This window comes from Oryctolagus cuniculus, chromosome 6, assembly GCF_051225735.1.
Source record: "Oryctolagus cuniculus isolate XC-2025 breed Fujian yellow rabbit chromosome 6, ASM5122573v1, whole genome shotgun sequence".
In the NCBI taxonomy this organism is placed as follows: domain Eukaryota; kingdom Metazoa; phylum Chordata; class Mammalia; order Lagomorpha; family Leporidae; genus Oryctolagus; species Oryctolagus cuniculus.
The window spans coordinates 138333700-138358729 of record NC_142872.1 but is presented as its reverse complement, the minus strand read 5'-3'; the positions used below and the strand labels follow the sequence as shown (position 1 = coordinate 138358729).

At 36.0% G+C, this 25030-nt stretch overlaps 1 protein-coding gene across 3 annotated transcripts in view; it reads left to right on the top strand.

Moving 5' to 3' along the window:
• The window catches only part of CSMD3 (CUB and Sushi multiple domains 3), a 1281859-nt gene that overhangs the window by 1091533 nt on the left and 165296 nt on the right, over positions 1-25030 (top strand). For 2 of the 3 annotated variants that reach the window (XM_051844770.3, XM_051844772.3), the window contains 3 exons: positions 9886-9999; positions 10503-10598; positions 12089-12292. In XM_051844770.3, coding sequence (XP_051700730.2) covers positions 9886-9999; positions 10503-10598; positions 12089-12292 — 414 coding nt within the window. The remainder of the gene's footprint in view (positions 1-9885; positions 10000-10502; positions 10599-12088; positions 12293-25030) is intronic. The other variant, XM_051844771.3, reaches the window with a different exon arrangement.

The window sequence follows — 25030 nt, the reverse complement described above, 5'->3', positions numbered from 1 at the left end:
CAAGAGATTGAATCTAGGCTTAATGCAGAGCTGTGTGTCAATGCCCTATGTATACAGCAGAGAGAAACAAAGCTTTTCTACACTCGATCTTAGCCAAAAGGCCGAGAAGCCATACAAAGCTTTTCTGATTGAAATGAGAGTCTGGGACCTGGAGACCTATTGGCTTAGCAGTCCTCTCACCTCCAGAGTTGTCCTCTGAACAAAGTATTTGCTTATAGCAGCTTCATAAAAGTAACTCTTGGCCAACTCTGAATGACAGTAAAAAAAAAAAAAAATGATCAGTTGAATCTTTTCTTTATGTCTTCCAAAGAACCATATTTTTTTCATAGTAAATGTCATTAAAAATGATAGGGTCAGAGATTTTATACATTAAAAGAGAATTTAGTAACCCATCAACCAAAGGAAATGTATGGACTTTGGATTCTGATTTGATCAAACTAACTGCAAAAAGTCTCTCCTTTTTGGAAGAAAAATCAATAAAATGGTCAAAAGAAATGCATTGTTGATTTTTTAGACCTCGTAATTATATTGTGGTTATCTTTGTAAGTTGTTTTCCGTTAGAAATTCTGAAATATTTATGGAAAACTCATATGATGTCAGGAATTGCTTTAAAGCATCCCTACATTGAGAATGCATGGGGGATAGGAAAATACTAATGAAACAAGACTGACAAAATGTTGGAATTCCTTAAGATGGGTTCAAGAGCTTTTATTTTATCATTCTCTCCACTTGGTATATGTTTGAAAATGGCTATAATCTAAAAAGTGCACACAAGTTATAATATATTTAAAAGTATTTTCCTGCCCTAAATCTGTCGGACCTAGTTGGAATTTGCCAAACATAGAGAAAAAACATCTTAGGAATTATTAAACAAAAACACTCATCCAAATTGAAAATTAGTTCAAAATAACAGTTAATAAAATATTCTATCACTTTAAACTTTTAATTTTGTTATTTTAATTCTTTTAAACATGCAATAGAATTTTCTTATGCTTTTCTTTATTTCAGTGATTGAAAAACACCAAATTGATTCTAAGCTGTTGGGAAATGTTACAAATTGCAGATAAACTGCTGGCTTGCAATTTCATAGATGTTTGCTTCTGGAACAGTTAAATAAAATCAAACTGTATTTTCTATACTATGGTTCCTATAATGTCTATGTCTAAAATCTGTCAAATAGGTAGTTTTGGAATGTTGATAGTATGGCAAATGGTCACAATACGAACAGAAAGCTAGCTTTAGAGCAATGCCTTAAATTAGGCATTATGGATTTAGTGAGTAAACCTCGATAATGGATTGACAGAAGTAACACACATAAAAGTGGCTAACTGATAAGTTAGGATCTCATTTATCATTGTGAGTTTAAAGGGACTTATGTTCCTAGGGCTACTAAGTTACTAGACAGTCAAGAACTGTAGTTAGATCCAAGAATTTTAAAAATAATGTCCTTTATTTCTAAATTATTATAAAACTGCAACACATTTTAAGGTTTTTGGCATGTTTATTTTCAGAGCCAGAATGACTTCATTGTACTCTATTGGCTGCCTACCTAGCATTTCTAGATTTTTTGCTCTATGGGAATATTAGCTCCAGCATCTAGAATGGGACCATGCTACTATACTTGGTAGCCTGTGGGTAATTACAATATGGTCTTCACTAAAATACTGTATTATTATGAAGTACCTCATCATGAGTTAATAGTATATGACCATTGTACTATGGTAATAACATTGAGTATATGTATTTTAACAAATATGTGGAAAATATATAGCTTCAAAATATTAATCATTATATTAATTAATACAACATGTATTCAAATTTTTTGTTGCATGATAATATTTTAAAAATAAGTTGGACATTGATTGCATTTGAAATTGACTTTAAAAAATTCTGCTTTTCCTATGCTTTGGGGAATAAATTTTGACAATTCACTTTTATTTATATATTATTTCATATAATTAAAATTTTAACTAAACATCTTAGAATCACTTTTAAATGATAAAACCCTTAGAGGTATGAGATATTCCAGTGGTATAATGAACCAAAATTGCAACCTTTTAACTATTTACATAATAAGTACTTTTTATAGTTCAGGGCATACAGCATGCAAAGAGCTCTGTATTATACCGATTTAAAACGGAAGCCTTTTTTGCATGCATGAGAATTCCTAAAGTAGTCTCTTGAAATATTCATACGAGATGAATTCCTGAGACAAAACTCACATAAATCTATCCAAATTTTTTTTTTTTTTTTTTTTTTTTTTTTTTAATTTTTGACAGGCAGAGTGGACAGTGAGAGAGAGAGACAGAGAGAGAAAGGTCTTCCTTTGCCGTTGGTTCACCCTCCAATGGCCGCCGCTGCAGCCGGCGCACCGCGCTGATCCGATGGCAGGAGCCAGGATCCAGGTGCTTTTCCTGGTCTCCCATGGGGTGCAGGGCCCAAGCACCTGGGCCATCCTCCACTGCACTCCCTGGCCATAGCAGAGAGCTGGCCTGGAAGAGGGGCAACCGGGACAGAATCCGGCGCCCCAACCGGGACTAGAACCCGGTGTGCCGGCACCGCAAGGCAGAGGATTAGCCTATTGAGCCACGGCGCCGGCTTAAATCTATCCAAATTTTGATAGCTTATGTTACCAATAATTTTTATGCTTTCACACATAACCAAGTGCTGTTCCAAGTGCATGTTTGATTGAAATTTTATTTATTTCTGTTAGTGGTATGGGTGCATGTATGTATTTTCAACTGTTTTGTGTTGATGAATAAAACACAAGCTGAGCAAAACATGGTTGTCTTCTTACAAAATTTTTAGCTGTGCCACAAACCAGCTGACTAATATGTTCATTGAAATAAACCTTAGAATTCAAAAGAATGTGTTGAATTAGCAAAAGGGATAACAGACACATTGAGAATCAAGCTGAGATATAATATGAATTTATCATGTTTCCAATTATTTTTTCCTGCCCAGACTCCCATCTGTGTGGATCTATTTCTTTTGTAATGGATTTTTAATGCCTTCCAGCAGAGGAATAGAAAATGGAAGCATTAAACAAAAACAGAAGTAGGAAGCTCTCTCTCACCTTGCTCCCCTTTTCTTACCACAAAAAAAAAGGGGGGGGACTGATAATTACATTTCAGAAGGATAGAATGGGAAATCAAGTCAACAGAAACATGCATAACCATTTTGAAGTCTAAAGACAAAGTAATCTTAATTAAAATAACTGGAATACTCATCTTAATCTATCATTTATTTTAAATATGCATGTATAAAAAGCAGAGATGGGACCAGTGTTGTGGCACACAGGTAAAGCTGTAGCTTGCTATACCAGTGTCCCATATGGGTGTCAGTTCGTGTCCTGTTGCTCCACTTCCTATCTACTCCTTCCTAACGGCCTGGAAAAAAGCAGCAGAAGATGGCCAAGTGCTTGGGCCCCTACACCCACGTGGGAGACCTGGAAGGAACTCCTGGCTCCAGGCTTCGGCCTGGCCCAGAGCTGGCCATTGTGGCCATCTGGGGTGTCAACCAGGAGATGGAAGATCACTCTCTCTCTGTAACTCTGACTTTCAAATAAATAAATCTTTAAAAAATTCTAAAAAAAATTATAAAGAATGAGAGAGAATATGTTAACATCAAATACCAACTAAAGTGGGGCAGCCATTTGACATAGCTGGTAGGTTGCTGCCCAAATCCCGTGTCAGTGTGCCTGGTTCAACTCCCAGATGCACCACTTCTGATCCAATTTCTCACTGATGCATGCCCTGTGAGGCAGTAGATGATCCCTCAAGTGCTTCAGTACCTGCCCTCCACTTGGGAGACCTTCACTGAATTCCTGGCTGCCGACTTTGGCCTGGCCTAACCCTGACTATTGTGGTCATTTGGGAAGTGAACTAGCAAAAGGAAAACCTCTCTGTCTTCATTTCAAAATAAAAATTAAAATATATTTTTAATAAAAAAACAACCTTGGCTAACTTTTGCACATACAATTATAGCTAGTTATTAGTAATATTATAGTATATTTATATTATATAGGCTGTTAATTCTCTATGTGTTACATACATATAGTTAAGGTATTAGTTTTAGTAGCTAATATTTACTACCATGTTTTGGGCACTGTTAAAAGTTTTTTACAGGTATACATTTATATAATATTCATGATAGCCCTCAGAGGTTGGATATCTTTATTAACCCTAATTTACTAAGGCATAGAATGGTGAAGTAACTTACCATTAGATTTGTCCTATGTAGTAGGGAGTCTGATTCCAGAAAAAGAATCCATGGTTCTTGCCTATTACACCTTCCCTTACCACATATATCTATATCAAAACAAATTTTAATAAAGCATAAAATTATCACAACCTCTTAAATCTTTTAAATTTGACTACTTATCACCTTCCATAGAAGTTGTTGTATCAGTTCCCTTATCCCTGCAGTCTGATTCTGAGTTTATTTTTCCCATCTCACACTGACTTGCCATTTGGATACTCAGAAGCACTCCCTCTGAGACAAAAGAACAAATACAAAATTGAAACCACTCTTTATTTGCATAAATTCAATTTTCCTTTTTAATTCAGTGACTCTAGTCTTAATCCCCGAATAACAGTAATCATGTCCATATTTGTTTTATTATCCTCATTTACAGTTAATTAATTGCTAAATCAGTGGGCCTCTACACAATGCACTAGCTAATTATTTCGATGGCACAAAAATTAAATGTGACTTCTGAAAGTTTCCGGTTTGCTTATACAGTGTTAAAAAAACAGTTGTTCATTAAACTGTTGAAGAACAGAAGATGAGACTATACAATCAGCACAGGTATAGAAACCACTGCAATGAAATTTTAGCAGTAGGAAGAGAGAAACTGAGCTCAACTCCAAATACAACAAGGACAAGTGAAAATGTATAGCCAAGTTATATGAAGGAGACCAAACAAGACAGGATATGAAATATTTTGGTGTAGAATAGGAAACAAATGCTTCCTGAAATTTTGTTAAATGAAAACTTACCCCATGCAGACCTTCACAGTATACAGAACCTTGCCTCTATATTGGCTGGATACGATATTATAAAAATGAAATGTATTTACAAAGATGAGTAGATGGTCACAGTGCCTTATCTCATTTTGAGTTTATTTGCTCGTCAGGCAGTATATGAACTAGGACAAAATTTTCAAATCGAGTTAAATAATTTATCAATATGGTATTAACTAAAGGTCCTCTTTAAGAGCTCTATGCAGAATTTTGAAGTACTTTTTTAAAAAAATTAAGCTATAGATTCTTAAAGAGGATGTTTGAATCTCCCCTAAGTGTTATCCATTAGAGGCTGGTACAGAACTTGCTCTGAGGAACAGATTTAAATGTTTTGCAAGTAATCTACCTGGAAAGATAACCACATTGTTGGTTTATACTTAATTTGGTTAACTATTCTAACATTTTTTCATAGAAAGAATAAAGGTAAGCTGCCACCTCAGTACGCATAAATATCTCTAATGATATTTAAAAGCAGGGTCCCTATCTGTATTGGTCACCTTCTTAACCTTGCTATTTAACTCCTGGTACATTATAGGGTAGAATCAACTAATATAGGTTGAATTAATAAACACTATTCAAGAATAAGATATATAGAAAATGAGAGGTTCAGAAGTAGCTTAGGCATAAAGACAGATTATTTCAATAGGCCTCTTTGTGTAAATATTTAATTTTACCTTACTAGGCTTCCATTTTGCTCCTTTTGCTAGCTTGCTGTAATACATATAATATTATAAAAATTATTTTAGACAGTTAAAGACGTTATTTTAACACCAATTATGTTTTTAAAGGAGGAAAAACATTCCTTAAGAGACAGATTGATGCTCAGAGCCTACTTTAATACGTAGCAGAAAAGTGCTGTTGACATCCGTATGTATGCTTCCAGAGAAAGAGAAAGATGCTCGGAGATGAGATGCAGGGAATTCTGTTTCTCTGGAAACTAAGAAATTGGAGATAACTTGATAATCATGAGAAAAGTCATAATCAGTCCAGAATTTGGATGCTAATTGTGATTCTGAAAATGAAAACGTGATCCAGAAATTGAATTAGTGCCTAGATCATTGTTAAAAGATGATTTTTTAAAAAGCATTAATTATTGCTTTAATGCAAATATAATGCATGCACATATCAAAAATTTATTTAGATGGGGTCCCATGTAATGGGTTAAGCCACCACCTGCAGTGTTGGCATCCCATTGTTCCTGTTCCAGCTGCTCTGCTTCTGATCCAACTCCCTGCTGGTGTGCCTAGGAGAGCAGTGGGGATCATGCAGCTTCTTGGACCCATACAGCCATGTGAGAGACCTGGATGAGGCTCCTGATTTCTGGCTCCAGTCTCCTGGCTCCTGGCTTTGGCCTGGCTCAGCCTGGGCCATTGCAGCCATTTGGGGAGTGAACCAAGAGACGGAGGATCTCTCTATCTCTTCCTCTCTCACTCTGTAGCTCTGCTTTTCAAGTAGATAAAATAAATCTTTCAAAAAATGTATTTAGCTCTAAGTTAAAATTTTAGGGGATCCATTAAGATGTTACAGTACTTTATGATAGATAATTGACAGATAAATTGTGTAGACCTGTGGATAAATAGTTACATAGATTTGATAGCTATAGATAGATACGTAGAACATTAGTCAATATTCACAATGTAACAAACACCTGAGAGAAGCAAATGATAAGGGAAGTTTATTTTGGCTCATGATTTTGGTGGTTCACCTTCAAAGGCCAGGTGGCTCCAATTGTCTGGTGTCTGCTGGTGGTGATAATTGGATAATGGGAACAGAGGAAGGATCATATGTCCAGCCAGGAAACAGAGACAGGGAGCATGCTCATCTCCATGTCCATGTGGTCTTGAGGCCACTATGATTGAATCGTGGGTGCCCCCCACTTTGACAACCCAATCCAGTCTCATCACTTCAAATACACCTCACCTTCAAAGCATACAACTGGATTAAATATTAAACCTTACTCTACTACTATAAACACTAACACATTAATCATTAGCAAAAGACTTTGGGGGTCAAGTACCTATTACATGGGGCTTTGGGATACACTAAATAGCCAAGATATAGCATATAAACAGTTACATAGCTAGAGATAGAGAAAGCAAAAATAGAGGGAAAGGCAGAGACGAAAGAGAGAATGATAATGGAATGTTGAAATGAATTTACAAATAGATGTGACAGATCTGTTCAATAGAAAATAATCCATTGTATTATACCACAACCTCCATAACCAAAATTGATCCTGCTGTGTTAACAATGACTTTTTTTCCAATAACCAATAACCAGTACTCTTTTGGTTCTAAGTCTCTCACAAATTTTCTCTATGTCAGTTTAAACCAGACAAGGGGTGTTTTTGCCCATCAGAATATTTTAGTAGAAGACCCACTGCTATCTGTACAAAAGAAAGCCAAGTACATTAAGGCATTTACAAAGTCAAAGGAGAAGCAGTTTATTTCCTATGATTTCTGACTGAGAAGTGTGCACTTGATTTGGGATTGTAACATATCAGTTTAATGAGACAATATTTAGTCTGATAATGAGTAGAAAAATCAATTTTACAAATATTCATATATTTCATGCTAAAAAGTAACTTACTAGATATGTATTTTAAATTTTTCTTTGATAAAATCAAAACTAACTTTTTAAATAATGAAGTATATATTGAATTTAAAATTTCAATTGCCCAAATTATTGTGAATTTTATTATAGTAGATAAGTGAGTGGCTTGCTCATTGTTGATTGGGTAAGATTCAACTCTCCACATCCTTACTTTAGAGGCACTATAACAAATCACCACTACAAATTACTAACAGCACTGTAAATAACATGACATATGGCTTTCTTTAGTTAACATGGTACAAAAACACAGGGTAATGAATGTTTCATTAATAGTTGTAGTCTGGACACTGATTTTACAGGTGATGTAAAACCCATCTTCCCTGGTAGAAAGGCAACAATTGAGGCCTAAAGACAAGAAAAAGAACTGAAACTTTTTGTTTTGCTTCATGCTCATAATCTTTCCATATTAGAAAAGAAGCCCAAGCAAATATTTGGGTTGTTTTGAGTGTTTATAAATGTAGCAGCTAGCTTGAAAATTTTGCATGACTTAATAGAGTATGTGATATATTTAACCAGAAAGAGTTGAAGGCTGTTGATCATTAGTTTTTCTCAATGACTTCCCAAAAGGACTAGAGAGAGAATTAATTTAAATGTCAAGAGCCTTGTTGTGTAGTATATCAATACAACAAAGTTTCTGTCATTAAACTGATTTATTTGATTAATATGATTTTTACATTTGGTAAAGAAACAGCAACTCCTGCATTATATTATAGACCCTTTTAAAGACACATGTAAAATCATCCAAACATCAATCAAAATAAATTCAAAAATAGAAAACAACCTTTCTTCATTTTTTGGAGTATATTTGAAATAGCTTGAAATTTGGTGGACCAAATTCAGAACCTTGAAAAAGTCTCAACATTTTACAAGAGTGGTAAACCAAAAGAATATTTCACTGCAAGTATATGCTTTAGTCAAAACATAAATTTGTTTTAATGAATTCTGGGAACTATTTTAAAGGGGAATATGTACAAATTTTTCCACATCAATATTCAGAAATCATTCAAAGCAATGATATTGTACTTGCTAGCATATTCATTTTTTACTCCACTAAGAACTGGACTGAGATCACCAGCTTATTTTTCAGACCAAAAATATAAATGTAGTTTTGTTTATAGTATTGTGTGTATATCTATGTTTATAAACAAAAGTCAACATATTTCAAGTAAATTACTATTTTCATAGGAACAACCAGCTGATGTCCATAACCTTGATTTGAGGTGTAAAATACCTATCGGAACCTTAAAAAATAAATATGTATACACACAAAAATATATAATTTAACTTAATATAATCTTAAATTTGCAAAAGTGACTTTGTTTTTACATAATTAATTCTTAAAAATATTGATGCTCTCTTAAACCCTACAATTTTCCATTTAAGTTGACATGTTTTAAAAATATTTTTAAAATCTATTTTGCTTTTTTAAAAACAGAAAACTGATTTTCACTCTGGAATTGGTTCTTTCTTTGAAGTTTAGATAAATTCTGCATGTAAATGTAGAGTATAGTGAAAGGATTAGTACAAAATGAAGTAAAAAGAAACATGTAGAGTTCCTTTAGCAAGTGCTACAAAATCGTACTTAGCATGAAATTGTAATCATTTTAAAAAGATTTATAATAGCTCAATTGCCAAGGAATCATCAATAATATTTCTATATTTTGGCAGGAGATTAACAATAAAGTTTAGGAAGCATTTTTAAATTAGAACAGAATTTTAACACTATTCCTGTATTGGGTCTTGCTGATATTTTCTAGTGAAACTATTAGTCTCATAATGGAATACCATTTTAAGAACAATGTTAAACAAAATCCCCCAAATTAAATCATTGTCTATCTCATCTAAAAGAGGAGAAGAAAAATTAGAAAAAGAGAAGAGAGTCACAAAGTGAAAAGAATAAAATTGTCATTGGGAAAATCCAAAAGTAGTTACTATAAAGTATTAATCACCAACCTTATGATTTCTTATCTACATTAAATGCTATACACATTTATTTTTTCATAGTTTTATTAAAATTTTATTGCTTCTAGGTCATAGTCACTATCTTTATGACCTAAAAAACCTGTGTCAGGAATATCAAGCAATTGGCAACTATCCTTTTTTTAAAGGTAGAAAAAAAAGGATGACTATTATATTGTAATACTTTGTTCTCTCTCTCCTCCTCTTTCTATTTTTTTTTGTTTTTGTTTTTGTTTTTATTTTTGGATGGTTGGTGATTTGTTTGCTTCTCCTGGTTCCTGTTGATCAGTGGTGTTTGGCCAGTTTGTATTTTTCCAGACATCACTCCACGATGTTGTTGAGGTGTATGATGGGCCAACTCAGCAATCTTCTCTGTTATCTTCCCTCTCAGGATCCCATTCAGGTATCCTTTAATAGAACTGCCAATGCATCAGTTATTGATTAAAGACTGACTTTGATTAGTATTGCAGTGAAAGTTGAGATTTATGTCATCCATATTAGATATAAAGTAAACTGAAAATAGAATCACTTTTTTTAAGAATAGAAACACAATGAAGAGTAACTCAAAAGCTTAATAAAAATATAGTCAACTATTTTCTGGGTTTGTAATCAAGTAAATTTAATATTTAATCACTTAGTCTGTGGTGTTGAATGTAATATAAAATATTTAAGAATTCTTTGAAGAACAAGGCAATATGTATCAAAATGTAATTTAAGGCTTCTGGTTAAAAAGGTTACAATTGAAGCTAAACCCAAAGACAGTATGTCGTTAGCAGTAGGATATTTTAAAGTAATTTGATAGAACATAGATTGACATTTTCAAATGACAGTGTAAAATAATATAATTTGTTAGGGTTACTGAATGAAAATTATTTATGATATCTTAGTGTTTGTTTTGTTGAGTAGGAGAATCACTTCCACTGAGTTCAGGTAATCAGATCACAATTCGATTTACATCAGTTGGACCAATAACAGCTAAGGGATTTCACTTTGTTTATCAAGGTAAGTGACCCTGTAGTCTAGAAACACACTAAGGAATGATATAAATTTCCATGTTATGTTCAGAGTTATTGCATAACGAGATCTTCATAACCATATAGGAGAGAGAAAAAGTCTCTGTTTTGTTTTTTAAGCAGTTTTACCCTTTCTCCTCCCCATCACTAGAACATCACTTTGACCAATGTCAGATAAGACCTACTGCTTCATTAATCTCAATTTAAATGTCTGGTTTCCCACTTTCCAATATTTTCGTTTTAAGACATCTGTATTTTTCTGAAAATTCTTTACTGTTTACATTTTCAGTTTTCCTCATAGTCTAGCACTTTAAATAAAATAAATTGTATCCTTTGTCTTGATGTACTTAGACATGCCAAAGGAATCATTGCTCCTTTCTGAAATTACAGTTTCTGATTCTCTCAGAAGAATAGAAACTTTCTTCACAATTATGAAAGTATTTAGTACAATAGGAAGCCCATTTACAATTTATTCTTACTTTTTGTAATCTTCCACATCATCATTAAACTAAATTAAGAGCCATCATCTGAAAGTTTTTTTGAATTATTTATGATCACATGCTCAGTCCTGTCAAGCATAAACTTTATTCCAAATAAATTTGTAAACATACATGATTTGATATTATAACACCCACTTATCCTATTGCTCAGTTGGTTATACTGTAATACTTTTATTTTAGTGGTATTTTATCCTTAACCAATTTGTGGTTTTACAAATTTAAAAAGGCACTGTAACAAATGAAGTTATACTTACTGATGTCATATAAGAAGAAATAACCTATTAGGAATTCATCTTATCATTTTAGTGCTATTGTCAACTCTTTATTCATATTTGTATGTGATTTAAAAAGAAAAAACATCCTGTTATCATTCTTTCTTACTGAACCAAAAAAAAAATAAAAAGGCACAATTCAAGGACATATGTACAAAGCCTAAAACAATTCAAATTTGATATTGTATGATTATTAAAGTACATGCTTTTATTGTTGTTAATCTGTCTGACTTACATTCTGATTAGTTTTAATGTAGTTATTGTGTTAATAATGAACATGTTTTGAAAACTAAATTTATGAACATGATGTAAAATTAAAATTGATTGCTTTTTTAAAGTTTACATTGAGAACAAAATAATGAATAAATGTGTAAAATTATTTCATGTAATGTGACATATTTTCTCAATTTCATATTCAAAGTTTAAAAAAATTTAAAAAAATTGTAATAAACTAAAACTACTTTCTTTATATTAAAATCATAAAATAAAAGGAAAGTCATGGTGATGTTTAATAAAACAAAGAAAACTGTTAAAATTCATTTTATTGTAACTTTATTTAGTATGAGATTTAATTAGAAATGTATACAATTTTTAAATTAAAGTTGTGACACAAAGTAAAGATTTCTTTGAACTCTGTTTAGTTACTTTTTAAAATCTGTATTCATCTAACAAATATGAAACTAAAATCAACAATTATTTGTGTACAGCTGTTCCTAGGACAAGTTCCACACAGTGCAGTTCTGTACCTGAACCAAGATTTGGAAGAAGAATTGGCAATGAATTTGCAGTTGGTTCATTGATTCTTTTTGAATGTAATCCAGGATATATTCTCCATGGATCCACAGCAATTAGGTGTGATACAGTGCCCAATTCTTTGGCCCAGTGGAATGATTCCTTACCAACCTGTATTGGTGAGTATATAAATGTGTTTTCTCTGGTTCACATATTTTATACCAAAATTAGTTATCTTACATCTTTCATTTTAAAATTTCAGATCAAATAATTATGTATTAATTTTACATAATTTATGAGTTATTCTGTATCTAAATATGAAATTAAGTTGGCATTTGCTGCAATTTCCTTGGTGATGCAATCAATGACAAAATGTGAAGGATTAACTAGATAGTCCTTTATGCCTTTATATGGATGAAAGTACATATATGATTTTCACTAACACAAACTTTGATACTGCTAATATGGGATTACTAGGTGTTACAATCTTTCTAAACAAATATAATTTTTCACTTCTAAATTTTATACAAAGATTTCTATGCCAATATGTAAAAAATTCAGTTTTTTTTTTTTTTTTAAGAATCACAGACATTGATTTTTCTGGATACATTTTACTTTGAGTACTAGTTTTAGCATTAAATCACAATGAACAGCACATTAAGGAAGAGATCCTACATGAGGAGTAAGTGCACAGTGAAATCTCTTGTTGATTTAACAATTGACACTCTTATTTATGACGTCAGTAATCACCTGAGGCTCTTGTCATGAGCTACCAAGGCTATGGAAGTCTCTTGAGTTCACCAACTCTGATGTTATTTAGACAAGGCCATAGTCAAAGTGGCAGTTCTCTCCTCCCTTCAGAGAAAGGTGCCTCCTTCTTTGATGGCCCGTTCTTTCTACTGGGATCTCACTCACAGAGATCATTTATGTCATTTTTTTTTTTTTTTTTTTGCCACAGTATCTTGGATTTCCATGCGTGAAATACTCTCATGGGCTTTTGAGCTGCATCTGAATGCCTTAAGGGCTGTTTCTGAGGCCAGAGTGCTATTTAGGACATCTGCCATTCTATGAGTCAGCTGTGTATCCCGCTTCCCATGTTGGATTGTTCTCTCCTTTTAAATTCTATCAGTTAGTATTAGCAGACACTAGTCTTGTTTATGTGATCCCTTTGACACTTAATCCTATCATTATGATCAATTATGAACTGAAAGTGATCACTTGGACTAATGGGATGGCATTGGTACATGACACCTTGATGAGATTGAATTGGAATCTCCTGGCACATTTCTAACTCTACCATTAGGGGTATGTCTGAAATAGCATGTGCCCAACTGTACATCTCCTCCCTCTCTTATCCCCACTCTTATATTTAACAGGGATCACTTTTCAGTTAAATTTAAATGCATAAGAATAATTGTGTGTTAATTAAAGAGTTCAACCAATGGTATTAAGTAGAACAAAAAAACACTAAAAGGAATAAAATAGTAAATTGTTCTATTGTTATTTACAATCTCACAATATTTAAGGATTATGATAATGACTTTTGGTTCCTTATGGTTCAGTAGGCACAGAAAATGCAGATTTGGAAGTTCCTTTCTTCTCTCTCTCATTAATGTCTCTACAACTTTCTACTTTAAATTACAGAGTATTATTTTCATAGAAAATGGTGAAAGTTAATCTGAGGTTAAGAAACAGTTCAGGGGCCGGCACTGTGCCTTAATAGGTTAATCCTCCATCTGGAGTGCCATTATCCCATATGGGCACCAGTTCCAGTCTAGCTGTTCTTCTCCCATCCAGCTCTCTGCTAGAGCCTTGGGAAAGCAGTAGAAGATGGCCTAAGTCCTTGGGCCCCTGCACCTGTGTTGAGACCCAGAAGAAGCTCCTGGCTGCCTGCTTCAGATTGGCGTAGCTCTGGCTGTTGTGGCCATTTGGGGAGTGAACCAGTGAATGGAAGATCTTTCTCTCTTTCTCTGTCTCCCACTGTCTGCAATTCTGCCTCTCACATAAATAAATACAATATTTACAAAAAAAGAAACAGTTTAAATGGCTTGGATTCTATGTTGCTGAAGTTTTATTGGTATTTTATTTGGAAAATAGATTTTTTAAAAGATAAGCTAAATTTTGTTTGCATTTTATAAATCTCTATATTCCACTCTCCATTGAAAAGACATGATAATTATAAAGAGGTTTTAAAAAGTTTGTGGGAAATTAGTTATTTTTTAATTCCGTTTCCCATGAACTTTTTTTTTTTTTTGACAGGCAGAGTGGACAGTGAGAGAGAGAGAGAGAGAGAGAGAGGTCTTCCTTTGCCGTTGGTTCACCCTCCAATGGCCGCCGCGGCCGGCGCGCTGCGGCCGGCGCACCGCGCTGATCCAATGGCAGGAGCCAGGAGCCAGTGCTTTTCCTGGTCTCCCATGGGGTGCAGGGCCCAAGCACCTGTAGCATCCTCCACTGCACTCCCTGGCCACAGCAGAGGGCTGGCCTGGAAGAGGGGCGACCGGGACAGAATCCGGCGCCCCGACCGGGACTAGAACCCCGTGTGCCGGCGCCGCTAGGCGGAGGATTAGCCTAGTGAGCCGCGGCGCTGGCCTCCCATGAACTTTTGAAGCCCCATTTTATGCAGGCATGTAACATACATGTTTATATAAAATTATATTTGATAATACAATCTGCCATAGGTCACAACAAATTAATAATGATTTTTGATTCTTTAAAACTTTCTGTTTTTTAAGATTTATTTTATTTTTACTTGAAAGGCAGAGTGACAGAGAAGGAAGGAGTGGCAAAGAGAGAAAGATCTTCTATCCACTGGTTTACTCTCCAGATGGTTACAATTGCTGAGGCTTACCCAGGCTGAAGTTAAGAGCCAGGAACTCCATCCTGGTCTCATGTGGGTAGCAGGGCTCTAAGCACTTGGACCATCATTTGCTGCTTTCCCTGGTGTCTTAGCAGGAAGCTGGATCGAAAGTGAAGCATCCAGGATTCAAACTGTTACTCAGATTTGGGATGCAGGCATTACAGACGAATGCTTAACTCACTGTACGATGATGCCAGCCGCAATTTTTAACTTTTGATAAGGTATTTGTTTATGTAATATATTTAACACTGTGAATAATATAGGGAAAGGTATTTGGCCTAGCAATTAAAATGCCTGAATCCTACATTGGAGTACCTAGGTTGAATACCTGGCTCCAGCTCTGACTGCAGCTTCCTGTTGGTGCAGATGCTGGGTGGCAGTGGTAGTTCAAGTAGTGGGTTCTTGTCATGTACATGGTAGACTTGGATTGTGTTTAAATAAAAAAATAAAAGAAAAAAATGACATAGAAAGTATACTAATTTCTACCTAGTAAAGACTGTAAAAACTGGATAAAAACTGTTGCTAGGAATGTATAGTACATGTAATTTGCATAGTGCATTTCTGCTTTAACTAGATAGAATGTGTTTTTTACCCTTAAAATCAAGATATTATTTTTTCTAAAAAAAAGCATCTTTTTTCTATTAAAGTAACTGCAATTAGGAAACCAAAGGGGGAGCCCCAGGCTAGGACAATGGTGACTTCCCTCCCTGCAGCAGAATGGGGGAAGAAGGTGTCCCCTACATCCTTAGTGATCTCCACCCCCTCCTCACTCTGCTGATCATCCTAGGGAAAGGCTAAACCTTCTCTGGGACTGTGAGTCAATAATCCAGCCTGCTGTATCTCACCACCCTTGTCTTGAGGGAGAGAAATGTGTGCAGAACAGAGGAAAAGCGTGAGCAGGAACATTTAATATTGATAGCATTAATGATGGATGCCTTAGAGTAAAACATTGAGCAGAAGATATCACCAATGTCCAGGGATAGATGACCATAGGAAAGATGGAACAAGAACCTTAGGAATGTGGATAGGGAGCAGAAGAGGTGGGAGTGGGAAGGGCCAGCTTCTTGTTATTAGTGCCCCATATGAGGAAAGAGAAGTAGGCCTATGGTGGAAGCAGGGAGGGTTGGGCACAAGTCCCAGCACACCTTAGATGGCTCCCACAGTGAACCTGGGTCTCAGCTAGACAACAGTTGACTCAGCGTGTCTGTCACTGCAATAGATACTCAGATCCTAGGGTGAGGGAAGGTTGGACCTGAAGCCTTTAGCAAGAGGGGGGAAGCAGATATGTACTGTACTAATTACCAACTTTTCGTCCTGTATCCCCAGAGAAGCTGTCTAAAGTAGTGCAGGGGTTAGGTAAGATGAGAGAAGAGAGAAAAGTGAGTGGGAGCCCTACCTGGTGACATAGGTAGGTTAGGGGTGTCCTGAAGCTCCAAATCAAAATGTTATTAACAGTTGTGCTGGGATAATTGAATAAACTATTATTGTCACAAATAAAAATAATGTCAATAAACTCATCATAAATTGTAGATATCATAACTAAGAAATGCATTTAATTCAGCATTCTGAACATCATAGCTTAGCAATGAAGTACATCGTAGAGTATTAATTGTTTACCTTTGTGACTGTATAGCTGACTGGGTACTGTAATTTGCTGCTGCCTGGTGTCACAAGAGAGTTAACATGAAGCACGTTTGTTGCCCAGGAAAAAAATCAAACTTCAAAATCTGAAGTATGGTTTCTTCTGAATTCTCATCACTTTTGTGCCATCCTAAAGATGAAAGATCCTAAGTCATTTTAAATCAAGAACTCTTTGTACTCAATTAAGTTGTTCTTATTGTTAGCAAATACTCCATCATAGATGGAGCTCCTGGCTCCTGACTTTGGATCAGTCCAGCCCAGCCATTGTGGCCATTTGGGGAGTAAAACAGCAGATGGAAGACCTCTCTCTCTCTCACTCTCTCTCTCTCTCTCTCTACTCTCAAATAAGTAAATAAATCTTTAAAAAAATAAACTATCTACAACTTTTGTCTAAATCTGAAAAAACCCTATTTTTCCAGAGTTATTATAAATGTTTTTCATGTCTCATATGGTCAGTCCTAATGTTTTTGCCATCAGAAACTTAAATTCTTGTAAATTAAAAGAAGGTTATTACATCCAATTAAGAATGTATCTCCTCAAGTACAGTAGCTCTCACCAGGACCCCAAGACTATGAAAGACTTTGAAACTGTTACTTGATCTCTGATTGGCCGATACTCAACCTCAGGAGTGAATAATGGTTTACTGTCCCCAGCCTGTATTTAACCTGAATTTATTTTTAGATTTTTTATTTTTTAAGATTTATTTTATTTATTTTAAAGAGTTACAGAGAGAGGTGGAGGTAGAGAGGTAGGTAGAGAGAGAGAGAGAGGTCTTCAATCTGCTGGTCACTCCCCAAGTGGCCACAACAGCAGAAGCTGAGCTGATCCAAAGCTAGGAGCCGGGAGCCTCTTCTGGGTCTCCCATGTGGATGCAGGGGCCCAAGGCCTTGGGCCATCTTCCACTGTTTTCCCAGGTGCATTAGCTGGGAGTTGGACTGGAAGTGGAGCAGCCAGGATGTGAACCGGCACACACATGGGATGCCAGCGTTGAAGGCCAAGGCTTTAACACACTGTGCCACAGTGCCAGCCCCTACTTAAAAATGAGATATTCAGGAGCTCATATTCAGAGGACCAGCTATCTATATTTTCCTATGCTGTTTGTTACTATATCCATGGAGAGTCTTTAAGAGAAAAGACTGCCTTTTATTTTGCATTGGTTTGCACTGTGGCCTGAATGTTTCTTTGCCCTTCAAATTCCTGTGTTGGTATTAGGAGTCAAGGCCACTGGGAGATGATGGGGACATGAGGGCAAAACCCTCATGAATGGAGATAGTGTCCTTATAAAAGAAACCCCAGGTAGATAGTGCATTCCATCTGACATCTGAGGACACAGCAAGAAAATGACTATGAACCAGGAAGAGCTAGAAAAGCATTGAAGAGGTAATTGTGATGAGATCTCAGAACAAAGAGAAGCATGTTATAGGGAAAGCCTCTACCTTCTTGGAAAATACTAATGTGGTCATGAACAGAAAATTGGTACAGATATGTACAGTGAAGCTCATTTTGATGTTTCAGAAAGAAATCAGGAAAAAGTTATTTGACAATGGAGAAGATTGTCCTTGTTATGAAATGTGAAGAACTTGGCTGAATTGTGTTCATATTCGAGTGTTTTGTGGAAGATAGAATTTTTAATAATGAAATGAGATATTTGACTAAGGCAACACCTAAACAAAGTATTGGAAGTGTGGCTGGGCCTTCTTCATTGCCTATAGTAAGATGTGAAAAGAGAGAATGATTTAAAGATGGGATTTTTAGTCAAAAGGGAAACAGAACTTAAAAAATTATAAAATGATCAGCCTATCAGTACATGACAAAATGAGAAGGGCTGTCATAAGAGTGTGCCTAAGGGATTCTGTGTTGTGGTGCCGCAGCCTGGGGCACCAGCATCCCTTACAAGCACCTATTCAAGTCCTGGCTGCTCCACCTCCAGTCCAGCTCTCTGCTAATGTGCCTGGGAAACAGCAGAAGGCCCAAGTACTTGGGCCCCTGCCACCCACCTGGGAGTCCCGGACGGAGTTCTAGGCTCCTGGCTTTAGAGTGGTCCAGCCCCGGCTGTTGCAGCCATTTTTGGGAGTGAACCAGCCAATGGAAAATCAGTCTGTTTCTATTTCTTCTTCTCTCTGTAACTATGCCTTTCAAAATTATAATTTTCAAAAAAAGATTGTGGCCAAGCAATATTTGGTAAGGAGATTAATAGGATCAACTATCTCAACAGAATGTAGAAGCTATTCATCAAAATCATGAGGACATTACTCAGCCATCCTAAGAAGACAATGGAAGAATGACTTAATGCAGTTCAGAGATCACTGGGACTTCTGTTCCTGTCACAAACCCAGGGTATAAAGTCTTGGCATTACAGGCATATCTCCTTTACTTTGGCTCTTGTCTCATACTCCAAAGAATGAGTCAAACAGATAATGGAAAGTGAGCAATTGAAGAAAATTTATTGACTGAAAGAAAAAGCTCTGGATAACCAGGAGGGTTGCCATTGAAAAGGTTTTGTCTAGGGTTTTTTTATGTGTTTCAAATGAACAAGTTTATCCATTTGTATGCTAATAAGTGAAAACTTGAATGTTCTTTGTGAGCCCATCAGCTATCTATGTGGTCTAATTTACATGCAAGAAGTTCCCAGAGTGTTTAATCAGGTCTCCGATGGGATGGGCAGAATATTTTGGCTGGTGAAAATCAGGAAACAATTAGTAATGACTAGGTAAGGTACTTGTAGCTGCAATTTGCCCAGACAGCTTCCAAACCACAGAATGCTCCAGGTTGCCCCATGGAAGATCCCTGGCTCAGCGCCTGAGCCACTCTGGAAATCCCAACAAAGGACCCCTGTCCTTGGGGTGCACATTTCAAAGGAGGAGTCTTTGTTGCCCAGATCTACCTCACATCCCAAACTCTTCTCGCTTCACTCTCACAGAACCTTTGATCAAACCGGAATAGCTCCGAGGGATGTGATACCACATGTACTGGACCTAACAAAGCTGCCAAGACCTGATTACCATATAGATTTCAGAGGACGCCCTGAAGATCATCTTTTCCGAGGCAGAGAACTGCCAAAGGGCAGAGGCTCTGTTAGGTTATATGAGTAGGGTCATTCCCATGACCCTAGACCAGTAGACATACAGGTGTATAATTCTAGCCAGGGAGAACCACAGATACTCAATTCATCTTGTAAAAGCTGGGCCATGGGCTATGCCCAGAAAATCCATGGGGGCAAGGCTGCCCAGAGCTTTGGAGTCCAAACTGTGGCCCAGGATCTGCAATGTGGCACCAGTATAGCTTTGAATCTCACACTCATATCAGATTTTATATTTAGCTGAGATGTTGAACTTTAGAATTTTGAGTTGATGCTGAAATAAATGAAGAATTTTGGTGTTATAGAGGTTAGAATTAATGCTTTGTTGTTGTTGTTGATGTCTTTTTTTTTTTTTTTTTTTTTTGCTTGTGAGATAGGAATTTGGGAAGTCAGGAGTAAAGTGCTATAGTATTTTTTTTTTTTTTTACGATTTCATTTATTTATTTGAGAGTTACAGTGAGAGAGAGAGGGAGGGAGAGATAGAGAGATCTTCCATCTGTTGATTCACGCTCCATATGGCCTTAACGGCTGGAGCTGAGCCAATCTGAAACCAGGAACCAGGAGCTTCTTCCAGCTCTCCAGTGTGGGTGCAGGGGACCAAGCACTTGGGCCATCTTCTACTGCTATCCCAGGCCATAGCAGAGAGCTATGCCCAGACATGAACCTGTGCCTATATGTGATGCAGGCACTGAAGGTGAAGGCTTAGCCTACTGCACCACAGCACAGCCCAAGTGCTAGAGCTTTAATATTTGTTTCCTCCTAGATTTGTATGTTGAAATCCTTACCGCCAAGGTGATGGTATTAGGAGAAAGGGGCTTTTGAAGATGAATAAATTACATGATCAGGTGCCCCTCATCAAATGGCATAGCAGATTTCTAAGAGACTCCAGAGAGGTAACTCACCTCTTTTGCATGAGGACACAGTGGATCTGTGAATCAAAAATGGTATTTCAGTAGACATAGAATCTGCCAGAACTTATAGGGATCTTCAATGTCCTAGCCTTCCATATAATGAGAAAGAAATATCTCTCTCTCTCTCTTTAATATTTTTAAATGTATTTGAATGGCAGAGTGACAGAAAAAGGGAGAGACAGAGCGAGTGAGCAAATGAGAGAGAGAGATAATATGAATCTCTTCCATCTGCTGATTCATTCCCCAAAGGACAGCAATAGCCCAGACCCCAAGAGCTTCATTCTGGTATCCCACATGGGTTGTAGAGGCCCAACCAATTGTACCTTCTTCCACTGCTTTTCCAGGGGGACCAGCAGGGAGTGGGATAAGAAGCAGAACAGCTGAGACTTGAAGCAACACTCCAAAATAGGATGCCGGGATTTCAATTGGAGTCTTAACACAATACACCACAACGCTAACAACAAATTTCTGAGATTCTTTTTAGCTACTCAATCTATGATATTTTGTTCTAGTAGCCCAAATGAACAGAGATGGTTTGAAAGTGCACATTTAGAGATAGGAAATTGTATCAGATGACTTGTGTTTCCTTCAAGATCACATGAAAAGGACATGTTACCTTTAAAGAATATTTTTTTTTTTTAATAGGCAGAGTTAGACAGTGAGAGAGAGAGAGAGAGAGAGAGAGAAAGGTCTTCCTTTTTCTGTTGCTTCACCCCCTAAGTGGCCTTTACTGGTGCGTCGGGACCGGCACGCTGCGCTGATCTGAAGCCAGGAACCAGGTGCTTCCTCCTGTCTCCCATGCGGGTGCAGGGCCCAAGGACCTGGGCCATCCTCCATTGCACTCCTGGGCTATAGCAGAGAGCTGGACTGGAAGAGGAGCAACCGGGACAGAATCCGGTGCCCCAACAGGCAATAGAACCCAGGGTGCCAGTGCCACAGGTGGAGGATTTGCCTAGTGAGCTGCGGCGCTGGCCTAAAAATATTTTTAAAATAATTAAGCCATTTAGAAATATTCTTCCATGTAAAATGTGTAAATCCAGAACACTGACTATAGCAGAATGATATATGGGGTGTGTGTGAGACAAGAAATGAAAAGATGATGAATCTAAATGAGAAGATAGCTTCATTTGTGTTTTACTGTTTGTTTCAAGTACTAACCCATACATAAATGAAAAAGAATGTACATGTATATTCTTAGCTATTAATATTTTAATATATTATTTTTCAAATATCCTGAAAAAATAATTGTATCTTAAAATACTAAAAAAGAAAAGCTTATTGTCTTACATATTCAAATCTGAGCATCAAGGACAGAGATCTTTTAGGTTGATATCAAAGTATTCTTTAATTTATGTTCAACTTCAATACCTGTTATTGTATAAAATATGGTATGCCTCGAAGCCTTTGAATTTTCTATTCAGGCTGAATGGAACATACATTCCTTAGATATCTTTTATTTTGTGACATCATTCAAGTAGCTACCTGGTTTTCATCCTTGGTTATCCTATCTAAAACAATTTACTGCCACTCTTTCCCCATGCACTCTCTAAACATTCACTCTGCTTTTCTTTTAAAGGAAAAATTTACCATAATATATATAGTTAATTGTTTTTTTAATTGGAAGTCGTTTGCCTGTCAATGTATTATTTTATGCACATCTGAAAGAGGACCTGACATATAATATGTGTTCAGTTATCTTTCATTCAATGTATGGAATGTTAGCAAATAAGTGTTGAAACTTTCTGAATGTTTATTGAAGCCTAACAACTCTATCCAGGCTCCCAAACTATGATGATCCATGTGTTTCAACTTCAGTATCCTACCACGTAGTCATGCTTTTCTTATTTTGATTGCTTAGACTTAACAAATCTGAAGTTTCAAACTCTTCTGAAATGTAAGGAAGACATTTAGGTAAAACAGAAGCAATATATTTATATATTATATGTGGATTTCTGTTCTGAAGGCACACCAATCCTCTATTTACATTTAACAGTGTAGATACAATCTTTGACAATCTACTGCCAAGGTTTTATACAGGATGATTGTTTTCTCTGCTTCCATATTCAATCAATGCTCTGTTAACAGCTTAAGCTAACTAAGCATACAATTAATATCAAAGAACACAGCTTTCTACATTTCTAATGTTTTTTAATTTCAATTGTGCTCTTTCAGTTTTGCAATTTTACTACTGCTGTCAGCACTTTCTCTTTATTTCTATCACAGTAAAACACAATAAGATATTCAGGAGTTTTTTATGTACTGACATACTGAATCTTAACTGCTGACAGCCTCATTAGACGTGATATATGGGTTGTGATTATAGTTCAAATGGTCAAATACTAAAATATGGAATCCATAGATTTAAGCAATTTGTATGTAAATAACATTTAATAATCTTCTACAAAGTTGTAATGGGATAGTATTATTAGATAAATTATAATTAAATATATATTTTATATTAAAACTGTACTTGGAACAGTATAAGACTGAAAACCAAAACTTACACTGAAGATTGAGCTTTTGTCTTCTAAATTGACCTCCTTAAATTTTAGATTTCTTAAAATTTCCAGCCTACAACCCCCCAGGCTGTCTTGCCTTAGAGCTGATTCAAATAATCCCCTGCAGCTACTAACAGCTTTGACAATGTATGGCTTTAGGTATAAGTACTTTGGTTTGTGGGAGGTCTCTTTTGAAAAGGCCTACCCACTCCCCTTTAGCAAAAAGTCTTTAATTAACCGCTTTCCCATCACCCTTATCAAGGTATGTTTTTTAAAGTCCTTTAGAGGCCCAGAAAGAATTACTTAGAGAATCTCCATGGCAACACCTATCTATTTCATCTTCTCCTAGACTGGGAAGGAAATTGAGGAAGAACTACATACAGGATCTCAACTCTCCCTTATTGAGTCATTCATTCACCTATCCACTCATCCATGAAAAAGTTATTAAGTATAATAACAAATAGTGATTATTAGCATTTGTATAAAGCACTATTAAGCATTGCCTAATTTAATATTAACTCCCAGAGATAGATAAGATTTCTTTTACAGATAATCAAACCCCTATGGTTCACAGCCAAAAGCAGAATTATTATTTGGACCTAGGCTTCCTGATTCTAAAACCTGTTTTTTTAATCAATATGTTATATTGTATCATAGTGATGAGAGGGAAATTTATCATATGTCTTTTAAAAATGGGAGGCAAATGAACACATATGAAGAGAAGCTTGTAAAACATTCTATATGTGGTAATGCATGTCTGGGAATATCTATATTTTTTTTTGGTGAAAAAAATGAAAATTATCTTGGCCAGTGTTGTGGTGCAGCAGGTTGGGACTCTATCTGGTTCACCATCAGTCCTGGCTGTTCCACTTCTGATCCAGCTATCAGCTAATGTATCTGTGAAAGCAGCAGAAAGTGGCCCAAGTACTTGGGACCCTGCCATCATTATGAGAGACCAGGATGGAGTTCCTGAATCCTGGCTTTAGCCTGGCCTAGGTGGTTAACCAGTTGATAGAAAATATCTTTCTCCAGGCCCTCCTCTGCCCCTCTATAATCTGCCTTTCTAATAAGTGAAATAGATCTTTTTAAAAAATCATTGAAATAGAATTTAACAGATATGTCTTGTTTATGAAAATAGTGGGACATAAGAATGATACAGAAATGATACAGAGGCTACTTTTAACAGATAGATTTCGTGCTTCAGTACCTTACTTAACAAACAAGTATTATTGAATAGGGACTAAGTGCCAGGCAGTTTTTTGGCACTGATGATATACTTTTTAATAAAAATATAAAATCTTTGGCCTTATGGAGTTGACATTTTAGTAGAAGAAGACCAAGCGTATTAATAAATTTAATTAATAAATAGCATGCAGTGGTACATGCTATGAAAAAAGTAAAGCAGGAATTCAAGTTTGAAGTCATCGTCTAGTGGATATGGTTGTTTTTATATCATACTGAAATGAGTAATGCATAAAAGTCTTAGTGGTGAGCAAGTATATGGTTGGGAAGAGGGTTATTGACATGCACAGACCACAGCGAGAATCCTAGATGTCTGCAGCAGAGTAAATGATGGCAAAGATGATGAGCGCAGAGAAGCAGAGCTGAAGCCACAACATACTCAGTTCTGAAAATTATGGGGAGTTTGAATTTTCTCTACTCAGTGTAGGAGTTCATTCAATAGGGAGTGCTATAATTCAGTCACTGGAGTGAATGGAGGAGGTATAGGGTAGAAGCAATAAGAATGATTAAGAGCCTTTTATAGTAGTGAAGGGGAAAGATAATGGTGATTTAGATTAGAAGACTAGGGTCAAGTTATGAGAAGTAGTAAGCTTTGTGTTATATTTTTAAGATAGAGCTGAAAATCTTTATCGGCTGAATATACATGTAAATGTGAAATTAAATGTAAGAAAGATAATAAGGTGGGACTT